This window comes from Mustela erminea, chromosome 1, assembly GCF_009829155.1.
Source record: "Mustela erminea isolate mMusErm1 chromosome 1, mMusErm1.Pri, whole genome shotgun sequence".
NCBI classification, from domain to species: domain Eukaryota; kingdom Metazoa; phylum Chordata; class Mammalia; order Carnivora; family Mustelidae; genus Mustela; species Mustela erminea.
Window position 1 is genome coordinate 14,764,896 of NC_045614.1, and position 22,885 is coordinate 14,787,780.

The window sequence follows — 22,885 nt, forward strand, 5'->3', positions numbered from 1 at the left end:
GGCTGAAGCAGATACTGCTGGGCTGAGGTCGTCATCTCATGTGTATAGATGGGGAGGCTGAGATACGAGCAAGGATCATTTGACCCAAACTTCACTCGAGATGGGCCACCTGTGTCTGCTGCCAAGGCTCCCCCATGGTCCTTGATGCCCAGTGCTTCAAGCTTTCCCACCTGAAATGGCTCCTTGGAGGCGGGGAGGACGCAGAGCTCTTGGGGCCTGGGGACAGATTCTGGGAGCCTGAGGCACAGGGGGAACTTGGAGGAGAAGGGATAAAGCTCCCCTGTGGTTTAAGCAGCATGGTGCAGGGGCCCAGAGGTGCAGGGTAGCCCACGGGCCTGGGCCTGGGTCTGGGCTCAGGGAAATGGGTGCTAGGTTTTGACCTCTGCACCCCCAAAGCTTCTTGTTCTGGCTTTTGCCCTGGTGTCAAGGGGCTGATCTTTGGCCATATCCAAGGAATAGGGACCACGTTTGGAGTACAGCAAGCCCTCTCCACTCAGGCCATTGGCTGTCAACCCCAAGATAAATGTCTTCAGACTATCTTGTGCTCTGCAAAGACTAGACCCCCCTGACTTGGGCAGCCTGGTTGAATGGAGACCTGTTTCCAAGCTGCTCTGACCCCTCATAGGGCAGACCCTAGGGGTCCCCGGCCAGGAAAGTGTGCAAGCCTTTCCTTTGTCAGACGCACAGCTGGTATGGGAGCAGTCCTGATGGTGGAGCCTGCCTGGGGTCACCTCATTCCCTGAGTGGTGCCTCACTTCTAAGCTGGGCAGACAAGGGAGGCATGGGTGTCCGGGCCAGGGGCACAGATATCACCACCCCAGTCTTGCAGGCCAGCACATCTGCACCCAGGCACCTTCACCAGGGACTTCCTGACTTCCTTGGGGGAGGGGCTCTGGTGGCCACTTCCTTGGGTTTGTGCTGACTCAGCCAAATAAGGAGAATGTCCCTCTGGACATTTTCCTCTTTTCAACCCTGAAAAGGCCCGGGCCAGTCATTGCCAAGTGACCATGCTAGTGCTTCCAGCACTGATACCCTGTTAACTGAGCCCCCGTGCCGCCCCTCCCCTCATGCTCCACCCCTGTCCCAGACTACTTGGAACGGGCCACTGAGGAAATGGAGACCGAGTGCTTATGGGGCCCTGGGCTGGTCCTCTGGGTCTCAGTGAACAACAGGCCCGGAGAAGTCAGGCAGCCTGTCCAAAGGCACACAGCATGTCCTGGCTAGACTGGGAACAGAGCAGGGCCTAAATCCAGGTTCCCAATGCCGCCCATCCTGTCCCTGGGGAGAAGCCAAGCCACCCCCTACACCACCCCCACTCCTTCAGGTGAGGAGGTTGCTACCCCGTGGAGGTCTCAGGACAGCATACTCATCAGGCTTGTCTCCAGTGACGCTGCTGATCGAGACTGCCCAGTGCTGGCTGTCCTGCAGTGTGCCCCAGATGGCCTTTGCTGTCGGTTCCACCAGCCCTCAAGGTGGGCAGGACGTGCCCGCGCCCAGGGCTGGAGCTCAGAGAGCCGAGGGTGCTGCCTGGAGTCGGCAGGCAAGGCAGCACCTCCCTGCCCTGCCCTGGGCCTCCTGTGCCCTGCTGAGTGTGGGTGTGTTTGTACACACGTGTGGCAGTGTGCACAAGTATGTGGGTGTAGGTTGCGTTCATGTGGGTGCTCTGGAGTCCGCCGTGCCCCTCCCCCAGCCCTCCAGTGTGATTCCAGGAAGCTGGATTCTCTTGACACCACACCCCAGAGCCCCAAAAGGTGCCAGGCTCAGACTGGGTTCAGGGACCCACACTTCTGGCAGATGCTCCCCTGCCAGGTGGGGGGGGGGTCTTTGGTGGGGGTGGCCAGTGGGGAGCAGCCAATCCTAGGACACCAGGCCTGGGGCCCCTCGCGCGTCCTGACCTGTCTGTCGTCACAGGCGCCGGCCCTGCAGCAGTACCGCGCTAGCGCCGGCTCCCCGGCCAACCAGTCTCCCACCTCGCCTGTCTCCAATCAAGGCTTCTCCCCGGGGAGCTCCCCGCAAGTAAGGGACGCCGCCTCCCCTCTCCCAGCGGCCTGCACTCCAGCCCCAGCATCGATCCCCCTGCCTTCTGTGCTGCGCGCGCCTCATTCCATCCCATCTCGTCCAGTCGGGTGGGGCCGGGAGCAGAAGGCCCTGCACGCCTCCCCTGGCCCAGCCCAGGAGCTGCCACATTCCCTCTGTGTCTCTGTGGCCTCTGTGGAGACCCTCGCCTAGAGGTGGCAGGCTCCTCCCTCGCATTAGTGATCTCAGTATTGGCCCCACCCTGGTCCCTTGCCTGGCAGGCAGGGACACCTCCATGTGTGGCTCAGAGCATGTGTCCCACAGCCTGTGCACCCGTGTCCCTGCCCCCCACACCTGCCCACACGAGGCTCTCAGTGGGGTGGGGGGAGGTGTTCTCCTCCCACTTTGGGGGGCGTAGCTGAGGTGACAGCTGGCCTGTGGGTGGGGCCCCGACTCAGGTTCTCCTGTCTGCCTCGCTGGAAGGCGGGTCCTCACAGGAAGCTTCTCTGAGTGGTAGTGCAGCCTCTCAGGGCCTTCTGTCCTCGTCTCAACAGATGAGGAGACTGAGGCTTTCTCAGGCAGTGGAAGGGCTTGACCACATCATCAGACTTGGCTTTCCGCCCAACACCATTGGACCCCAGTTTCTGATGCACGTACATGCACACATACCCCCCTCTGGGTTCCTCAGAATTTGCCTTGGTGCTGCTCTCAACCCGTGGCCGAATTCCATCTGGAACATTCCACCAGAGGAGAAGAGGTGCCCACAGAACTACATCTGGGCTCGAAATTTCCATGCTGCAGAGCCTCCTCAGGACCCTGCCACTCCATCTGCAAAATGTCACCAAGCTGAGAGACTCCCAAGAGCTGCTGCCATAGGGCAGTGCCCGAGGCTCTGAAGCCTCATTCTTGGCCCAGAGGGCGATAGGACTTTCCTTCCCTGCTAAAGAAGGGAGAGGAGCTGTCCTACCAGGCAGGACCATGCAAGAACAATGTCGGGCTCCAGGGCACGTGCCCTTCTGTCCCCATATCCCCAGTTCCCAGAAATACACCCAAATTGGGCCCTGTGTTGAGATTGTGGGTGTCCTGTTCAGGAAGGCTGTCCTCATGGTCTAATCTGCCATAGGAGGGGTCCTGCTGGGACCATCGGTGTGCAGCTTCTTGCTCCACAGCCAGGTGGGCAGGGTATTAGTGAGCTCAGAGAAGCCAGAGGTCGGCCTGGTGTCTGCCAGCTCTAGACCCATCCATGTGGGCTCTCAGCTCTGTGGCTCCGAAAAGTGTCTTGTCGGGTCACATGGTGTCACAGGATGCTGAGGGAAAGGAGAAGCAAGTCCAGGCAGGGGAAGGAGCAGGTGCCGCCTGTTCCTGGGGCTGGACCTTGACTCATGTCCCTTTTTACATAGGAAGCAGGACAGGAATTTAAGGGTGGAGCCGATCTCTTGGGAGAGGTTTGCGTAGACCAAAGTGGGTTCGTCTATCCTAGGCAGGAAGTGTGTTGTCATCTCGTCAAGCCCACGTCTGTGTGTCTGTCAGTCTGTCCATCCATTCACTGGGTGCTGGCGAGGGAGGTGGGCCGCTTAAGAGGCTGTGAGGGCTTTCAGGTTGTCCGGAGTCGACCAGACCTGGGCTTAAGATGGCCCAGAGGCTCGCTAGGGGGCAGACTGTGCTGGGTGGAGGCCAGGCCTGGCTTCGCACTGCAGCTGGGGCTCTAGGTTGCATTCGGTGGCCCTATGGGCCAGGACCTCCCATCCACAACCTCCCCAGCCTCTCAGGTACACGTTCTATCTGTCTGACCATACCCTGGCCCTTAGGCAGCTGGCCTTGGGTACTGTGTTCCTCCCTTCCACTCTGAGTGGACCCTTCTGGCAAAGTCTAATGGCAACTTCACAAAAGAAACCTTAGCCTGGGTGCCCTGCTTGTGACCGCCCCTTTGAGGCCAAGGCCGTGGAGATACACAGAGATAACCCATAGACACAGATAACCCAGGACAGGAAGCAGTCCTCCTTTATGGGGAAACCCAGCCACAACCTTGCAGCTCCCTTTTCCAAACCTGAAGCTGGCTATATTTAGGGCAAAGTGGGCTTTTTTGCCACATGGGCTGTTTTTCTTTCTGCTCTCAGCTCACTCACCAAGGAGGAAGCAGAGTTGGGTCTGGGCTGCGGATGTGTTTCCTGAGGCCTGGTGCCGCGGGTGAGGTCTGGCCACACTGTCCCTCCTCCCTTGCACATTCCACCAGGCTCTATCCTGCCATCTCTCTCTGGCATCATGGGAGTAGGCAGGAGCTCCCAGCTCCTGTCCTGTTGTCTCTACTGCCTGTGAGGGTCCCCAGTCCCCCGCTCTTCTCCCAGCAGCAGACCTGGCCCCCGGCTGGCCTTGGAAGAGCAGGAGGTGGGCTCCCTGCCCACCTATGGGCCCTGGGGTCCCCCAGGCAGCAGTCAGGGGGAGATAGCCGGGCAGGGGGCTTTCCGTGTAACTGTCCTGTGCTTGCTCAGCCAGCATCTGGCTCCGTACACCCGTCCTGTCCACGTGTATATGGCCTGCCACCATGTCCCATGTCTCCCCGGGGGCCTGACAAGGGTCACCAAGTGCACTGCCCATCCTGAAATTCAAAACACCTCCCTCCTTGGCCCCCCACGTGTTTTCCTCTGGAACTTGTTGGGGAGGTTTCCTGATCCCTTTGGGCCCCCTGTCCTCTATCCGATGGCAACAGGGTCACCCGTACTTGGGCTCAAGCAGAGGAGATGGGGATGGTGCCTTGGCTCTTGGGGTAGAGAGGCCCTCCAGGAGCAGGCGGTGGAAAGAGGCATCCTGAGATGGGGGGCACCTCTCCTTCCTGGAAGGTGTGGCCTCTCTCCCAGGAGGCCTGTGAAAGTTGCTCAACCTCCTTTTTCCTGAGTGCCCTCCAGGAGGTTCCAGGGGCTTCCCTATGGGCACAAGCAGCCTGTGGGAGGCCCCCCATCCCGGCAGCCCCCGACCTGGTTTTGGGGACCATGATGACAGCAGGCCTTTCTTCTGTCTGCAGCACTCCTCCACCTTGGGCAGCGTGTTTGGGGACTCGTACTATGAGCAGCAGATGGCGGCCAGGCAGGCCAATGCTCTGTCCCACCAGGTGAGCGGGTGCCCGGGTCACAGCGCCCACAGCAGACGCTCACCCGGACCCCGCCCGCCCCTCGGGCGTGAGCTTCGCTCCTAAGGCTCCCTCCTGTCTCCAGGCCTTGGAGGGGGTGGCTTGGCTTCGCCTCCCCGGGCACTTGTGCCATGCCCACAGGATGAGGCCAACAGCAGGGGGGTGGAGGGAGGGCAGCAAACAGGGACAGGCAGCTGCTGTAGCATCGGCGCCTCAGCGTGGGCCGTGCATGTGGGTTTGCCCGGGAGGCGGAGCTGGCTTTGCGTGGAAGCAGGGTCAAGGGCATGTGGGCATGAGAAGGGTTGGTCGCTTACTGGAGCAGGTCACTCACCCATCCATCCTTCCATCAATCCATCCATCCAGCAAGCCCTGAAGGGGCAGTGTGTGGACAGGCCCGGGCAGGGTCAGAGATGGAGGAGGGGGAGACCCTAGACCATAGGGTCTCCTAGTCAACAAGCCCTCTGGGCATAGGCACTGGGCATCCCCCTGAGGAGCTGGTCCCGGCGGCTGCCGGCTGCAGAACGGACCAGCCAGCAGCAGGCAGGGCCTCAGCAGGGCCGGCCTCATGCCTGTGTGCTTCCACCCCCCAGCTGGAGCAGTTCAACATGATGGAGAATGCCATCAGCTCCAGCAGCCTGTACAGCCCGGGCTCGACGCTCAACTACTCGCAGGCGGCCATGATGGGCCTCACGGGCAGCCATGGGAGCCTGCCGGACACGCAGCAGCTTGGCTACCCCAGCCACAGCAGCATCCCCAACATCATCCTCACAGGTGAGGCGCCCCTGGCTGTGGCATCCTGGGGCTGGGGAGGGCTACTCTTGGGCACAGTGCCTCGATTGGGCCTGGCAGCTGCAAAGGGCCTCATCCCCAGGAGAGATGTCCCTGCCCTGCAGGATGAGCCATGCCATGACCAGGCCAAAGGGGGTCAGACCCCACTGATCTTGACCTGTTGCTGGACTGTGTGGAATGGGCCCTGGGGGGGACACTGCACACTGGACCAGGCTTCCTGTGTCCCGTGCTCAGAGCAAGGACAGGACAGAGCCGGTCACTCAGCCCGCCATGTGTCCTCTGCCCCATTAGCTGAGTGTACTAGGGTCACAGGTAACGGGGATGGGCCCTGCCCGGCAGGGCTCTTGCCATGCAGCCAACATACCTGCAACCGCCCCGACACTGCAGTGAGCATCCCCAAGCAGCCCAAGCGAAGTATATGTAAACAGGTCCCTGCTCCGTGCAACAGAGAACCCAGACCCTTTGCTGCCCCCGCCCTACCCTGTGGGTTCTGGATTTTACCAAAAGAAGCATTTTCTTATAAGCCAGCACTGTCTGATTGAGAGTGACACCCCCTGGTGGTCCCACTGACATCTCCAGGATGGAGGAGTCCATGCCAGAGCCACCCCCCCCACCCCACGCCATGGTGCTTCCTGCCTACCTTGGGGGTGCAGGCAGCGGTCCGCAGCAGGTGCTCTGGGAACGGTAGCTTCCAATGCGTGAGGAGGCTTACGCCCCTGTGATTGCCCCAGTGGCCCAGAAAGACTAGAATTTTCATACCCATGTCTCAGATTGGGAGACTAAGGCCTAAGGTGGCACTGCAAGTAAAGGAGAGAGCCCAGGGTTGACTGGCTCTTTGGGGAGTGGGTGGGAATTCAGCACACCCCAGGCTACTTGTCAGGGATGCATGTGAAGGCGACATCCTGGCAGAGCCTGGCAGAGCGGAAGAGGACCCAGCCCAGGGCTTCGCAGCCTTGGCACTGCCAGTATGTGGGGCTGGATCTTTCTCTGGGGGTGGTGGGGCTCACCGTTAATTCTGAGGTGCTGAGCAGTATCCCTGCTCCCCACTCATGACAACACAAAATCCCCTTAGTTGTCACCAGTGTAACCCCCAGAGGGCCAACCCCCATGTAAGTACCCTGGGGTGGCCCAAGCCCCTCTTCCCTGAACATTGACAGGGGGTCATCGAGGCACAGGGTGTGGGAACAGAGAGTCAGGGCTGTGCTGAGACTTTTGTCCTGTGCCCCCCCACCCCACCCCCAGTGACGGGAGAGTCCCCTCCCAGCCTGTCTAAAGAACTGACCAGCACACTGGCTGGGGTCGGTGACGTCAGCTTCGACTCCGACAACCAGTTCCCCCTGGACGAACTCAAGATTGACCCCCTGACCCTGGACGGACTGCACATGCTCAACGACCCTGACATGGTCCTGGCCGACCCGGCCACCGAGGACACCTTCCGGATGGACCGTCTGTGAGCTGCACACCCGGCACGTCGCCGCCCAGCCCCCGGCTCCATCACCCCGCCGGTCAGTGGTCCCGACGGCGTCTCCCTGAGCCCAGGGACGGCCGCGCTCCGTCCTTCGCAAACGGCCGAGCTTGTGATTCTGAGCTTGCAATGCCGCCAAGCGCTCCCTGCCCACCCGCCCGTCCCACCCCCAAGCTGTCCACCTCCCTCGGGAGGCCGCGTGTCACCCTCGCGGACCCTCCCTGCGCGTGCTCTCTCAACCCTCACCCTGGGCCATGAGCCGTCCCCCTGTAAGATGCGGAAAACGTGTTGGGCAGGGCCGCCGGCCTGGAGGGGGCGCTGTGGTCCACGGCGGCTGTGGGCTGAGGTGCATTTTCCGACTGTTTGTCCAGCTCTCACTGCCTTCCTTCGTTCCTGGTCCCCCCATCCCAACCCGCCCGCTACCCCCAGCCCGAGGTTAGGTAGCGAGCCAGCCCCACCCTGCCAAAGGGAGAAGGTGCCAGAGAGAGGGGCAGACACAAAGTGAAATAAACACTATTTTGACTGCTGTCTTTTATATTTCTGAGCACATTCAGAGAATGCTACGCTCCGTCCCACGGAGGTAGAATATCAAAGGTGTGAACAGAGCATGGCAAGCAGCTAAATCTTCCTGGGACCCGCACTCCCGCTTTGCCCGCCCCCAGCCAGGTCCCTCTGCGGCCGCCTTTGCCCCAAAAATGAAGCCCCTGGCCGGGATGGAGGGGCCAGCTGGGGGGTGCATGTGGGGACCGCGCGTGTTTCTGGGGGTTGTTTTCATCTCTCAACTCGTTCTCATCTTTTCTTCTCTGTACCGTGGTCACTGTTACTGTTGTTTAAAGAGCGGGGTGGGGTGGGGACTGCCAGGGTGGGTTTTGTTGTGTTTTTGTTTGTTTCTTTCGGTTTGTATTTACACTTTGGTTGTAGACGAGTAGCTGACTCCTTCAATCCAGTACTTTCCTGAGAGCATGTTTTTATTCCGGAAATCCCGTGTTACATATTTTTTAAGCTAACCGGACGCGGCCTGCGGCCTGCCGGGCCTGAGCTGAGTCTCTGGCCACTTGAGCTAAGGCTGAGTGAGGGCAGCTGGGGCCTGCTGGGGTCCCTGGCAGAAGCTCCAGGTGGCTGGGGGTGCCTCCCCTCCAGCCACATGACAGACTTCCAGGAAGGAGCCACGGCTTTTATTAAGGGTCCCTCGAAGGCCCACCCCTGCCTGGTCGTCCTCAAGGTGCCTGCCGCTCCTCAGGAAGGACTAGGCCCAGACTCTGAGGCTGGCGGCAGCAGCAGCCCCTCTGCCTCCCCTCACCGCCCCCCCTCCCCACCAGGGATGAGGCTGCCCTCTCGCCCCGCCCAGCCTGGAGAACTGGCTGACATTCATCCCTTCCAGCCACCCCTGTCAGGGCTCCTCCCATCAGGGCTGGCTCCGGAGGCCAAGAGCAGTGTGTGTTGTAGGGGCAGCCTTCCAGGAGGCTGAGGTGACCCTCGGGGCACAGCCACCGTACTGGGGACTGTCCCTGGGCCTGGGAGGGGGTGACAGGGCTATCTTTATTTTCTGTCAGCTGCCCTGGGATCGGAACTGCTGTCTCAGTCCCTCCAAAGCTGCACCTTGAGCGCTGGCTGGCTCTGCAGCCTGCAGGCTGGGCTGGCACCCTCTGCTCGGTGCGTTTCTCTATGGCGTCCCAGCCACTGTCTCTAGGTCTTTTGAGCCCTCGGCTCTGTCCTCGCGGGAGCCAGATTCCATCCTAGTCATATCCCTCCCTCTCTTCCCTCGGCCAGGCCATTAGCATCTGGCCAAGCAACTGGGCAGCCCCAGGCGTGAGAAGACCCCGTCCTCAGTCAGTTAACCCCTGCTGCCCGCGTCTGGGCTGGGGGACACAGGGTTGGTCTGTCCAGGTCGGGGGCCCAGCCTCTTACCAAGGCAGGGGCTGGGAGCAAAGAGTGAGACTTTTTCTTCTTCTTCTTCTTTTTTTTTTAAAGAAAAAACTACATGTACATAGAAGAGTTTGATTACCATTAGACTTGTGTGTAGAACTTTTTTAAAAATGGCCTTAATAAAACTACAAGCAACCTTCCTGGATGCAATTTTCAAAACAAGGCATTGGGGACCCCCGTGAGGGAGCCTCGTCCGCCCGTACTTCCCACCTGCTCAGCGCCTGGCTCTCAGCACAGGTGGGCAGGAGAGGGTGGACGTCCACCCCTGCGGTCCGTGTCCAACAGCCCCTTGGCTTGGGGGGCATGGGAGACATTGTATTTACATGGCCACTTTCGCCCAGGAGGGGCGTAGGTGCAGTTTTCCGAGGGAGGGGGTCCCAGCCAGGAGCCAGTGGCCAGGCATCCCTGTGTCCTCAAAAGGGTTCACACCCCTGCCTGGGCCTGGGCAGGCCTCCTGAGGTCGTAGCGGGGGATTTTGCTTATTTCGTAAATATTGCTTCTCTACTAAGTATTCTTGAATTGCCAAGATTTCCTGAAACAGGACAGCCTAAGGGAACCAGCCCTTTGACTTGTGATGTGAAATACTGTGATTTCAGGCGAGCTGCGCCGAGAGGGGTGGGCCGGGGCCCCTGAATATTGTACATAGACCCGCCGCCTGTGTCCTCGCTCATGTGCTTGGGACAGGCCTGGATGCTCAGCCCGCGTGAAGTCAGAGGCCAAGCCAGTCTGTCCCCCTGCTGCTGCACCCCCCCACCCCCGAGTGCTCTCGATTTTAGTCCCTTCAGCTGTGTGACCTTCTGCCCTGGGAACAAGCAGAACAGTGTGTTCCCACCTGCCTCAGTTTACCCTCTGTCCCCCAAGCTCCCAGGACAGTGAGTTGTTTACCCCCAGGGAGGCTTGTAGGTCAAAGTAGAGCCTGGGATCAGCCCCTCTGTGTCCTCCAGAGAAGAGGGCTTCTGCCCCTGTCCCCTCAACACACACCCATCAGAGTCACCCCCACAGTGTCCAGGACTCATGTGGGGGAGGAGAGGGGGTCTTGTTGGGACCATATTCCCTGCGACAGGTATCCATGCCAACCTCCATCCCCACTGAGTCCTTTCCAGGGGAAGACAGGCAGTGCTCTTCAGGACGTGCTGTGACCCCCTCCTTGTTCTACTCATACCCCCCGGCTTCCTCCCAATGCTCTTCTGGGCAGGAAGGGTTGGGGGTGCCAATCCCTTGGGGCAAGGAGCCCTGAGACCCTCAGTGGAAAGCTCAGGAGGCAGGTTGACCCTTCCACAAAATTTAGGGGCGCCCAGCTGATAGATTCAAGAACTGTGTATGCTCTCCTCTGGGGGACAAACCAGAGCAGAAGGTGCCCTAAATGGGGTAAGTCCAGTCTCCCCTGCCACTGCACTCCAGAGGACTCCCTGGGAGCAGCTAGGCCTAAGGGAAGGGCATCCATGTGTGTTTGTGGCCCTTTCCCCAGATGCACCTCCATGCAGATCTCCCTTTGGGCTTCTGAGCCACCTGCCTGCCCCGGGCTTGTGCCTTGAGGGCAGGGGTCCTGCCTTTGCAGCTCTTTTCTTGTCTCTTTTGGGGCTTGGTGGGCTGGGAAAAGGGGTTCTGATGTCTGTGTTTTGGCCCGATTTCTTTGGGTGGCTGAGCTCCCCAGAGAGTGCCTCGCTGGGTGGGCCCTGTTGCGAGGCCCATGTGTCATAGTGGGGCAGGCAAGGATGGGTGTCCAGCACGAGGAGACCCCCCGCATGAAGGGTGAGAAGGCTCCACGTCCATCCAGATGTCCTGGGGTGGCGGTCTGGTTTGTGGGCTGTGTGCCAGGTGCTAGCTGCGGCCTGGTCAGGCAGGATGGGAGCCAATGCCCGGGCTGTGGGGAGCTGGGTTGCCTACCCCCATCCAGCATCCTGGACCTGGTGAGCCCCTGTGAGGGACTGTCCTTAGAGGGGCCCTCAGTGGAGCTGAGGACACATGGAAATGCTCCCCCCTCCCCAGACCTCCACATCTCAGCCAACCCTGAGCTGGTTCATAACCAAACATCCTTCCAGACTCCCACCCCCAGCTGGATTCTGGGTTTTCTGCATTTCCAAAGAAGGCATCCCCACTCCTGGGTACAGGCTGGGTGTGGTAAGGCCTGTTGGTATTGGGAGGCCTTCCACCCCCTGCCCCGGTCCTGACAAAGCAGCAGCAGCACCCATCACCTTCCCTGGGATCTGATGGAGCCCCAGGTCAAAGGCCACAGAGGTTCTCAGTGTGGGGGTAGAGTGTGGGAGCTGCAAGGTCGAGGGTACCTTGTACCCCTGGTCTTGGCCCATTGCTCCTGCAGGTGCCACTGCAGGGAAGGGAGCTCTGGCGATCAGAGCCAGTCCCACTTGGCTTGAAGAGCTGTTGGGAGGAGGGGGAGGGGTGTACTGTGTGCTTCCCCCACTGCTGGAGGCCTGCCTAGGGTGAGTAGGCTGTGGGGTCTGTTGCTGCCCCACCTCCTGGGGGTTCCCGATCATTCCCCCATCAGGCCCTGCCTGGCTGGAGCTGACTCTGTCCTTGGTTTCTCTTGATCTTTGGTCTCCAGGGTTCCCGGTTGGGTGGGGCCCAGGCACCTCTCATTACCCTTCCTGTGCCGCAGGCAACTGGCCACAGACCCGTTCTCTCCGAAGTGGCCTCTCCCCAGGAGGGAGGTGGGGTGACCTGAACCCCCAGGCCTGAGCACTGGAGTACTCTTAGAGGTATTGGGGTGGGCCATGGGTAATGCTAAAAAGACCCTTGTGACCCAGGCCTCAGCTTCCCTCCTGTCACTGGCTCAGACCCATGGGTCTTAGGGCCTCCGGCTCCTCCCTGGCAGGGTCAGGGATAGGGGCTAGACATGAGAGCGTTGCTGGCTCCAGACAGTTCCCTCTGCCTTCTGTCTCTCGGCCAGCCCTCCACATCCTGTCCCCAGGATGCCACTGACAGGCAGTACTTGTAGGGGAGTGGCGTCGCCCCCGTTTAGCAGGGTTCTGGAGCTCGGGGGCCGTCAATGCCCAGCCCATCCTAGCCCACCACTTCTGACCTCTTGCCCACTCGGGACAGGTGGACATAGCCGTGGCCTTTGCCACCAGGCCCTGAGAGGAGGGCTTTGGCAGCCAAGGTCCACCTGCCCCACTGTGCCCCACTTTAGGAGAGTGCCCCCCAGGGGGCCAGGCGGGCCCACTGATATATGCAAACCGCCCTCAGAGCTCTGCTCCGCCTCTGTTCCTCTGTCTGCAGGCTGGCTCTCCCCCGCCCCCAGCATGTACACTCTGCTGTGGATGTCCCATGGGCCGTGGGTTGGGTGCCCACGGCGGGTGGGGGCGGGCGGCTCAGGGCGCACTCGGCCGGCCCCTGCCCATCCCTTCTGGCGTGGACGCTTTTGTCTTTGTACCTTTGCATCCTTTGTAATGAAACATAATAAAAATCCAATGTTTTCGTCTCTGCCTCCTCCCCTTTTTTCCTGCTCTTCCCCCCCACACCAGGGACAGAGCCTGGGCCCAGTCAGACAGGCCAGGTTGGGAGCCACACACAGGCACCCCACACACACACAAAACACACACATGAATATGGACACACAGACATGAGGGCCTCATCCCCACCCCTAGCCAGCTAGTCAGGGCTAATGTCTGAAAGGGGAAGGACCCCCACCCCATCATCCTGGGGCAGGCACTCCATGGTGGAAGCCCGTGACTTCAAGTGGGTGGAGTGCCGCAGCAGGCCTGTGTCCTCCCCCGTCAGGGTTGGACACCCCTAGTTGGGTCGTTGGGCCCTAACCAGTCAGGAAGGGAGTCAGCCACAGGCCTGGGTTTGGGGGTCCCTGTCCCAGCACTCCCTCTGAGGCCCCCCCACCATCTCCCCACAGCAGACCCAGCAGCCAGCCACTCCACCACCCACACTTTATTCTGTCCTCCCTGAGCCCCTCTAGGACAGCCACCCCTTGGAGCTGGGTGTCGAGTTCCCTGCTTGTCGCAGCGAGGGCAGCCACGAGGGTGGCCATCTTCCAGCAGTGGGTCGCCACCCCCCATCCCTAGGCCTGCAGCAGCCTCTGAGTCTCGTAGTCCTCTGGGATGGTATCTGCAGAGAAAGGGCAAGCAAGTGAGGAGAAATGAGCTTGGGCAGGGTGAGCGCCACACCCTCCCCGGCAGGACGCGCCCCTCACCGTTGCATCGGTAGCGCAGATTGGCCCAGATGATGTTCTCTTGGGAGAAGCAAAAGACCCCCAGGCGGCCACCCCGCATGGTTGTGTCCAGGACCACGTTGCTGTCGGCCACCAGCTCAGGGCCCTCGTAGAACCGCACCCTGTGAGGAGGACGGGCTGGTGAGTCAGGGTCCTGGGCTAGGCCCTCCCTTCTGAGGCCTTGGTGTCTGCCTTGGAAGATGGGTCCCCTCCTATCCCAGGGTGGGGGGCCCTGTGCCTCCCCCGTGCCTGGGCCACATTTACGGCAGGTGGGGCTGCTGAGCTGAGCCTGTTTCTCGGTGTGAGAGGATGGATACAGCACCTGCTAAAGCAGAATGCCCGGACTTGCTGGCCATGCGGAGTGGGGACCAAGAACAGAGTGAGTGGGACCCCACCTTCTATCTGATGACCTGCTGTGCCCTGGGTCTTAGGATGTGTGCCACGTCCCTGAGCCAGACACAGTGAATCTAATGGCGCATATCATTCCCATTTTACAGATCAGGGGACTGAGGCCCCCTGAACCTCCAGGAGCCAGGACAGAGCAAGGGACTCCTGGTCCACCAGCAAGGGGTGGGGACCCCACCTAATGTAGCCCACTTGGGGCCGGTGCTGCAGGAACCAGCGGTAGGATGTCTTGTCCTTCCAACCCACGTTGCGGGGGTCCTTCCACAGCAGCCGCACCTGGGATGCTGTGTCCCCAGTGTGCCAGAGTGCATTCCGCAGCTGTTCCCCAGGGCCTGTGGAGGACTTCACAGCCTGCGGAGCCCAGCAATGGGGGAACAGAGTCAGAGACCGCACCAGCTACTGGAGACCCCCAGAACCCTGCCTGCCAGAACAGGTGGGGAGCTGCAAGTCTTGGCAGTGGGGTGGGGGTGGGGGCTTAGGGTTCCTGGATGGGAGACCAGCAAGAAAGCTTTCTTGAGGGTCACGTGGAGATTCATAGGTGGGATACAGGGGGCAGGAATGGTCCAGGATCTCATGAGAGGATGTGGGAGTCCATGGACAGGTTTGGGGTCTGAAAGGATTTGGAAGGGTCTGCAAGAAGACTTAGTGACCTACAGAAAGTCTTGGGTGTCCATGGGATTAACTGGGGGCTGGAGGATTTGGGGGATTTACTGCAGGGTTTTGTGATATACTGGGGTCTAGAGGTTCTGCAGGAGGATTTGGAATCTGAGAGAAAGTTTAGGCTCCATGAGTAGGTTTGGGGGCCTAAAGGCAGACTGGGGGACCTCAGGGAGTGTGTGATCAGCCTGTGGGAATCCAGAGGAGGTCTGGGAGGACTCTGAGATCCATAGAATGATGCTGGGGGGCTGCAAAGGCTTTGGGAGTCCAGCGAAGGACTTAGGGCCTCCTAAGGAAGGACCATAGGGACCTAGAAGTGAGGTAGGGCCACAGACACCTTAAGCTGAATGCCAGGTTCAGCCACCGCCCGGAAGGGATTGGCCTGCCAGTATGTCTGCTCCATCTGCTTCCACATAACCACATAAAAGCTGGAGCTGTCCTGGTAGCCAAAGATGAAGCCTGCGTAGTCGTCATCCGTGACCGTGTTCACGTGGAATGTGCCTTCGAAGTCCACTCCATTGAAGGCCGTGTAACCTGGGCAAAGAGAGGGGAGCGGTGGGGCTCCGGGACGCTAGCCCTGCCCCCACCCAGCCCTACCTAAACCCGCGCCCTGTCACCCCCCCACCCTGGATTTCCACTTGCCTCCTAGACCCGGATCCCCACTCCCCAAGACCAGCCATGACCACTCCCCTAAGCCTGCTCCAACCGCCAAGGACCATGCTCGCCAAGGACCATGCTCGTTCAGAGTCCAGAACTGTCTGGCCCCTGAGCCCAGTCCCAACCTGGCTCCGCCTTTCCTGAGTTCAGCCCCGCCCCCGCACCGCCCTCCTCTGACCCCACCCTCTACTCCGCTCGCCGCACCGCCTTGCCCTTCTCGGTGTCTCACCCACAGCCAGGCCAGGATCGCTGTTCATCGTCTGCACTATCTCCATACCCTGAAGGGGTCAAAGGAAGAAGGGCCTCAGGCTGGCCGCGGGGGCCCTCGGTTCCCCCGCCCCCAGCTTAGAACCCTCTCCCATCGCCTTCTGCCGGGGCCAGGTCCCAACCTGGTTGAGCACCACCCAGTTGGGATCTATCTGCGCGTCACCCTCGGGGTCCAGTACGACGGTCTGGAAGGCCCGGAAGTCGGTGAGGGTGACCTCGGCGTTCTCCGGACACACATCGATCTTGTCCACCACCTTGTCCGCGTCGAAGTCGCCCTGGCACGCATCGCCCACTCCGTCCCCTGAAAGACCCGGACGGTGGGGTCAGCGGCAGCCCCGCCCAAGACCTAACCACGCCCACACCTGCCAAGGTCCCCACACCAGCCGCAATCCCACCACAGGCCCCGCCCTCTGCCTTACGGTCTGCGTCTTCCTGGTTTGGGTTGGGCACCAGGCGACAGTTGTCCCGACTGTCAGGGACTCCGTCGTTGTCGTCATCCTCGTCACAGGCATCACCCTGGCCATCGTGGTCCGAATCCTGCTGGGCACTATTTGGTACTGTAGGGCAGTTGTCCCGTGAGTCCTGGTGCCCATCCCCATCCCTAAAATTGGTGGGTGGGACACAAAGTGAGATTTCCCAGAGTGCTGGGTCAGGGCCGCCCACCGTCGGTCCCACTCCCACCCCAGATGGTTTCCTTACTGGTCTTGGTCGCTGTCACAAGCGTCTCCCACAAAGTCGTGGTCTACATCCCTCTGGGGAGGAAGAATGCAGGAGTCCAAAATCAGGGCAGGAAAATTCAGAAGCCTCCCACCCACCCCCAGTTCCAGAGCCAAAGTCATCCTGACCCCACGGAACAACCCACCACCACCATGCTTAGACTAGAGTTCAGTCTCCTTAACTAGCGTGGAGCTCGTCTCAGGGATCTGACTTCGCTGGGGTGTGGCCTGTGCTCACCTGGTCTGGGTTGCTTTTCTGGGGACAGTTGTCACAGGCATCCCCTACACCATCACCATCTCTGTCCTTCTGGTCTGAGTTGGGCACCCTTGGGCAGTTGTCCACCGTATTTCGGATCCCTGCGAGAAGCGGGGGTACAGCACAGGATCCCAAGATGGGGGCGGGGCCAGGCTGACCAGGAAGGCAGATGCAAAGCACGCCTCTCCAGTAGATACAAGTGCTCCTGCAGGGACCTACGTCTCAGAGACTTAATGATGGACAAGGGGTGAGGGAACAGGCTCTCACAGGGAAAGCTCAGGGGCACCCTCCACTGGTACTGTGAATGCACCCTGAGTGTGAAGACACTTAGGGTGCCAGGTGTAAAACTGGCATGTCCCTGGCCCTAAACCCCAAGCTCGCGTCCCTGTTCTTCTACTTATTCCCGGCAGCATCTGACAAAGGGCCCACCTCCCCCTCCTCCAAATGTTCCTGCCTTTCACCCTCTGCGTTGTGTCCCGGGTTGCATTTTCTCTGCCCACCAGAGCACAGCCCACCGTCCCTGGACCCCAGGACAGGCTCACCCGCTGCTGCTTCCAAAACTAGCCGAGCCCCGCCCTCAGGCAAGCCCTGCCAGCCGTCGGTGCCAGCCCTTCCCTCTCCCCTCCCCCTGCTGCAGCGCTCACGATCGCCGTCGATGTCGTCGTCGCAGGCGTCGCCTTTGCCATCCTGATCTGTGTCCTTTTGGTCGTCGTTCTTCTGGGACCGGCAGTTGTCGCAAGCATCACCCCACTTGTCGCCGTCTGCATTGCGCTGGTCTGGATTCCGCACCAGCTTACAGTTGTCCTGGGGAACAGGGCCGGTTAAGGAGGGGGGATAGGCCTGGAGGGGCAAATGTCACTCCCCTGTCCAGCCCATCTCCGAGGACCCCCCTCCTCCGCAGAGACGCCCCATCCCTCCCGAGCCCCCGTGGCCACATCTTCTGAGGCCGCTTCCCTCACCCAAGACACACACACACCCAACAGCCTTGCCTAGGACCCGACGTTGGCCCCACCTGCTCATTGAGGACCCCGTCCCCATCGGCATCCGGATCACAGGCGTCTCCAATGCCGTCGCGATCAACGTCCTCTTGCCCAGAGTTGGGCACCGTCACACAGTTGTCCTAGGGGCGGGCACAGCCGGCATGAGGGGCGTGGTCGGGGAACCCCGCCCACCACCGTCCATTTCACGCCTTTCAGACCCCGCCCACCTTACGGCACTGGCGTTCTGAGCAGCGAAGCTTCTCGTCTGGGAAGCCGTCCAAATCCGTGTCTCGGCCGCAGAGGAGCCCGTTGCCCGCCCAGCCAACGACGCACTGCGGGTGGGATAGTGAGTAGGTGCCCCGGCGTGATAGCCACCCCGCCTCACCCCTGCATACCCACGCCACACCCCTCCTTGCCCCCCCAGCACTCACCACGCACGATCGCGAGCCATCGCGTTCCAGAATGCAGTCGGCTTTCTCGTGGCACGGGCTGGGCGTGCCGTCGGGGCAGAAGCGTTCTGAGCGCCGCTTGCAGCCAGATGTCTGGTCGCCCACGAAGCCAGGCTGGCAAGGGCCGCACTGGAAGGAGCCCTGGGCCCGGACGGCGGGCAGTGAGCTTGGGCTGCCTACCACTTCGCACCCACCCCGTGTTTCGATCCTATCCACTCCTCCCGGGCCTTACCCGGGTGTTGACGCACACGGAGTTGGGGACACAGTTATGCTGCCCGGTCTCACACTCGTTGATGTCCGTGCAAACCTGGATGGCAGGGAGCGCAGAGGTCACCGCCCACACGCACAAAACCCTCAGACCTCCCTTCCAGTTCATGTCTCCTCTGCATCCTACGTCTCCCCTTTATTCCTCCCCCAACCTCAACCATCCTGATGAGGACCCTTCCTCCATCAGTCCCCCAGGCCCCGGACCCCCACCCCTTCCCGCTGAAGCGAGGCAGGAAAATGGCCGCAAGACTGTAGGACCAGTTTATTAAACAAAACGAATCCCCCATTCCCTCCTGGAGCCCACCCCTCCACGGCCCTCACCTGCTTGTTGGCCTTGGCGAAGGCCAGCCCCACGCCCTCGTGAGCCGGACCGCTGTACCCCGGCGGGCAAGCCTCGCAGCGGAAGCCCGGGCTGGTGTTGATGCAGCGGACGCGGGGGAAGCAGGGATGGGCGTTGCACTGGGGGAGGAAGAGTCACGGAGGGTCAGAGGATGCAGGTGGTGGGCCCCCTCGAGAGCGGAGCCTCAGGATCTTTCGGGCTTAAACTTAGAAAATTCAGGGACCATCAGCCAGCACTTGGGGGTCGGGGGTGCCCTGTGGGGCAGAGGCCATCGTCCCAGGGGTCAGACACGACTTTGCCTTGATGGGGCCAGGGGAGCGACCTGGCGGGGAGAAGGGAGTGCCTGGAGGGGCCTGTTCCCGGGAGCCGATGAGCTGGGTGTTGAAGGGTGGGGGAAGGAATTGCGAGGGCGGGCGTCCCCAGCAGAAGGGGGAAGTGGTCGTCGGGGCGTGCGTGCCCGGCGGTGGAAGCGTCGTCCCGGCGGGGGCCTCGCGGTGGTGCAAGGGCCGTTGGGGCTTGTGAGCCCGGGAGGTGAGGGGGGTCGTTGGGGCGGACCACTCTCGGAGGTAGGAGAGTGCTCGGGGCGGGCGTCACTGGCCACAGAGGGGTTTGGCGGGACCGGCGTCACTGGTGGTGAGGGAACCGGTCGGTGTGAGGGCCCCCTGCCGGCAAGGTCGTCTGGACTTGGCGCCCCCAGAGGTGAAGGGGTCCTCTGGGTGAGAACCCTCAGCTGGGGAGGAGATTGCTGGGGAGGTGGGTAGTTGCGGAGGCAGGCGTTAGGGGGATCGTCCGGGCGGTGGGGGGCGGGGGGGGGCGAGCGCACCTCGTTGACGTCCACGCAGTGCGAGCCATTGCCAGTGAATCCCGCGGGACAAGGTCCACAGCGCGCGCCGCTGGAGGTCTGAGTGCAGACCACGCCGGGGTAGCAGAAGCCGGGCGCGCACTGGGATAGGGGCCGCACGCTCAGACCCGGTGTGCGCGCGGGCTGCATCCCTGCAGGCAGTGATACAGGGCAGGTCAGGGCCACGCCCCGGGGCGGAGTCTATGGGACCACGCCCCGTCCTGGGCCCTCTGAGACCCCGCCCCGGGCCACGCTCCCTGCCCGCCAGATTTTCTCAGTCACTGTATCTCGGCGCCCGTCCGTTTTCGGCTTCTCCCTCAGCGTCTCTGCATCTCCCTGCATCTCTCGCACGGCCTCTGCTTCTTTTCGTGTGTCCCTTCCCATAATCTCTGTCTCCGCTCCTTGTTCGCCTCTCTCCATCCCTCGTCCAGTCTCTCCATCTCTGTCTCTCTCTGTCTCTTCCTCTTTTCCTCCCGGTCTTTCCTTCGCTGTCTCTGCCTTTGTCTCCCCATCTCTTCTCCATCTCCCGCCTGCCACGTCTCTGCCGCCCCAGCGGCGCTCACCGCACGCATCACACTCCATCACAGTATTTTTCAGAAACGTGATCTCCTTGACCTGCGGTGCAGGAGGATGGAGTGTAGTCAGCGGGGCCCCATCCTTCTCTTCCTCCCTTGGGTCTCCCCTCCCCCTCCCCCAGACTCCCTTTCCACAGGCCCACTCACCACCCTCGGATCCTCCCTCTCCCCTGCACACCGCCCCCCCCCCGCTCCGTACTCCCTATCCTCCCCGCTCCACCCCTCTTTCCCAGGGACTTCCTTTAACCCCTCACGAACCCCTGTCTTCTCCCGGGGAAACTTCTACCCCTGGGACTCCCCTTTCCCCCCTTTCTACAACTTCTTCCCCGATCTTGGTACCCAGAACCTTCTCCCTCTCCACCGGGACCTGCTTCTCCTATCCTCCTCCCCACCCTCCTCTTTCAAGCCTCTCCCCTCCTCCGCGCTCCCTGTGTCCCCACCCTGGCCCGCACCTGCTGCCGCAACAGCTCCCGCACGTCCTGCAACGCCGCGTTGGTCTCCTGAAGTTCCCGAAGCATCTGCGGGCCCAGATCTCCACCTGCTGCGCCGACAGGAGGCGCTGATGGGGCATGGGGGTTTGGGGACCCCCCACCATCAATCCTCACCGCAACGCGGCAGGGACCCGGGACGCCCTCATTCCTTGAAGTCCGCCCTGCTGCCTGCTTTCTCCGTCCTGCACGTCCCGATGAACAGTCCCCGAGCCCCTAGGAGCCTCGACCCCAGGCCTCTTGGGTCCTCCGGTATGGTTGGGGGTCGAGGCCACGCGTGGGGGAGGGGGCGGCTTACCTAGTGGTATCTGGCGCTGACCCGATGCGCCGAGGGCGGCCAGGGAGAGAAAGAGAACGCAGGCGGCGGCAGGAACCATGGCGGCGGCGGGGAGCTGGACTGCAGCTCGCTCTCTGCTGCCCACGAGGCCCTCGGGGCCTATTTATCCCGGCGGCGCAGCCGGCTCCCGGGACGGCCCACCCGCGGCCCTGCCCAGAGTCCAGCCGCAAGGTAAACAGATGGCGCTAGTCTCAGCGTTCAAGGCCCCGCCCGGTGTTACTGAACCTGGACACGACAGGGAAACTGAGTCACGGGGGAAACTGAGTGTAGAGATCGGTGGCGCGGGTCGTCAGGTGGGACCACCCTCTAGCCTTCTTTAACTTATTTATTGAGTGCCTGCTGTATGCCAAGATTGGGACATAGCTGAGTACCAGGCGATTCCTATGGCTGCTCCCCTCAGCTCACACTTGGAGAAACAGAGTCAAGGCAGGCTAAAGACTAGGGCCTGCACCCCCCGACTCTGCTTTAAGTCAGGCTGACTGGCCCTCCACTCCTTCCTCACTTGCTTCAAAATGCAGCCAATGACGTCTCTGTGCTTCAGTTTCCTCCTCTGTACCATGGAGGTAATAAGTTTCATTGTTGATGATTATCATTATAACAGGAAAATGGGGGCTCAAGTGAGAGTGGGGACTCTTGGGTTCCCTGCCCAGGTCTAGAGAGTTGCAAGTGGGTCCCCGATCGGCTTTATGGTCTTCTCTGTCTGTGGTTCTCTGGCTGGTGAGTGCTGGGGGACAGCCTGGTGGTGAGCCCACTCAGTTTCCCAATCTGTGTAATGGGCTGTGTGCAGGTCCATCCTCAGCAGGGGAGTGCACAAATTCAAGGGCTCCAGCTGGAGGAGGTCTGGGGGGGGGTGGCCAGGGCTTCTGTTTGTGGAGACCTCGCCATACCTTCCGAGCTCCGCTCCAGCTGCTGTGGGAACAGCCTGTAATAAAAATAAGAATTACTGCTAATCAGGAAAATTGTTCCTCCCAGCTCCTGAGCTACAAAACACTTCGACTTTCTGGGATTAACCCTCTCCACCTCACCCTCCAACTGCTCGAAACCTCTATTGTATAGATCAGGAAACAGAGGCTGGGAAGGGGAAGTGGCTAGCCTAAGGTCCCTGCAAGGGGCAAGAATGAAGTCAGAGTAGGGTCATAGCCAGATCTGTTCTTCTGGAAGGCTTCAGAGAAGTCACTGAGGGCTTCCCGGAGGTGGAAAGGAAACCTGAAGGAAAGGAAGGACTCAGATCAACAGAGGGAAGGTGAGGACAGCTCCAGCAGAGGAAGCACCTATGGCTTGGAGGTAGAGAAATTTCAGACACATTTATTTCTTCCACAAACACACAATGAGCATCTACTATGAGTCATGACCTAGGCTGGACTCTTGACACAGGATGAACAAGACAGATAAGGCCCCTCCCTCTAGGGGAGCCCAGGTTGGTAGGGAGGCAGCTGCATTATCCCCCAAAGAGGGTGGAGCTGCGACAGCAATACACAGGCAACAGTGGGAGCTCCAGTGAGGTGCCTGACCTAGCCTGGGGTGGGGTGGGGTGGGGAGGATCTAGGTAGGCTTTTCAGAGGAGGAGGGAACATGAAACCAGGAGCAGGAAGGTGAGGAGGACATGGCCAGGCCAAAATAAATAAATAAATAAATAAAGGTGGTAGGCATTCAGGTAGAGGAACAGAATATGCAAAGGACCTGTGACAGTTTCGAGCATGGTCCATTAGAAGGAACGATCTTAGGGTGGAAAGATGTTGGGGCTCAGGAGATGCAGTACCAGTGGTGTGGAGCTGGGCTGTTTTCTAGAGCAATAGGGAGCCACAGAGGCTAAGTAAGAGGGGATGGGTCTGGTGAGGAGACTGAGTGGGAGCAGTCAGCCCCAACCTGGGCATTTCTAGTGAAGCCTGTGCCCTGACAGTGCCCACCTTGCCTGCTGCCTGTGGCCGGGCCATGAGCTCACCTCCTGTTTTCCTTGGCTTTCAGCACACCTGGGGGCCGCTCCCGGCTAGTACTGGAATTCTTGGGAAAACCACAAACTCCAGCAGGACCTGTGGGCTTGCGTGTGCCTCATGCAGCTGAAACAAGGGTGCATGGAAGCCAGCCTCTGCCACAGGCTGGACACGAGGCTGGGACTTGGATGCACGTGGCCTTGTTCAAGGCCAGGCCATGGG

At 60.8% G+C, this 22,885-nt stretch overlaps 2 protein-coding genes across 10 annotated transcripts in view; one reads left to right on the forward strand and one right to left on the reverse strand.

The window, feature by feature from the left end:
• CRTC1 (CREB regulated transcription coactivator 1) overlaps positions 1–12,755 on the forward strand; it is a 77,900-nt gene extending 65,145 nt beyond the window's left edge. For 2 of the 9 annotated variants that reach the window (XM_032316401.1, XM_032316412.1), the window contains 5 exons: positions 1,912–2,016; positions 4,134–4,208; positions 5,036–5,122; positions 5,731–5,911; positions 7,172–12,755. In XM_032316401.1, coding sequence (XP_032172292.1) covers positions 1,912–2,016; positions 4,134–4,208; positions 5,036–5,122; positions 5,731–5,911; positions 7,172–7,383 — 660 coding nt within the window. In that variant the 3' untranslated portion in view covers positions 7,384–12,755. The remainder of the gene's footprint in view (positions 1–1,911; positions 2,017–4,133; positions 4,209–5,035; positions 5,123–5,730; positions 5,912–7,171) is intronic. The other 7 variants (XM_032316416.1, XM_032316447.1, XM_032316426.1 and 4 more) reach the window with 4 other exon arrangements.
• A 446-nt stretch (positions 12,756–13,201) lies between these two features.
• Positions 13,202–20,822, reverse strand: COMP (cartilage oligomeric matrix protein). Its single transcript, XM_032316385.1, has 19 exons — positions 20,694–20,822; positions 20,360–20,445; positions 19,896–19,947; positions 19,315–19,484; positions 18,473–18,610; positions 18,117–18,191; positions 17,867–18,025; positions 17,663–17,767; positions 17,468–17,575; positions 17,100–17,259; positions 16,438–16,556; positions 16,183–16,235; positions 15,903–16,084; positions 15,606–15,784; positions 15,446–15,494; positions 14,897–15,093; positions 14,081–14,253; positions 13,480–13,619; positions 13,202–13,394 (listed from the first exon to the last, which is right to left on the reverse strand). Exons 1-19 carry the CDS (start codon positions 20,770–20,772, stop codon positions 13,348–13,350), a joined length of 2,271 nt encoding a protein of 756 aa, XP_032172276.1. The 5' UTR covers positions 20,773–20,822; the 3' UTR covers positions 13,202–13,347.
• Positions 20,823–22,885: the final 2,063 nt, after the last annotated feature.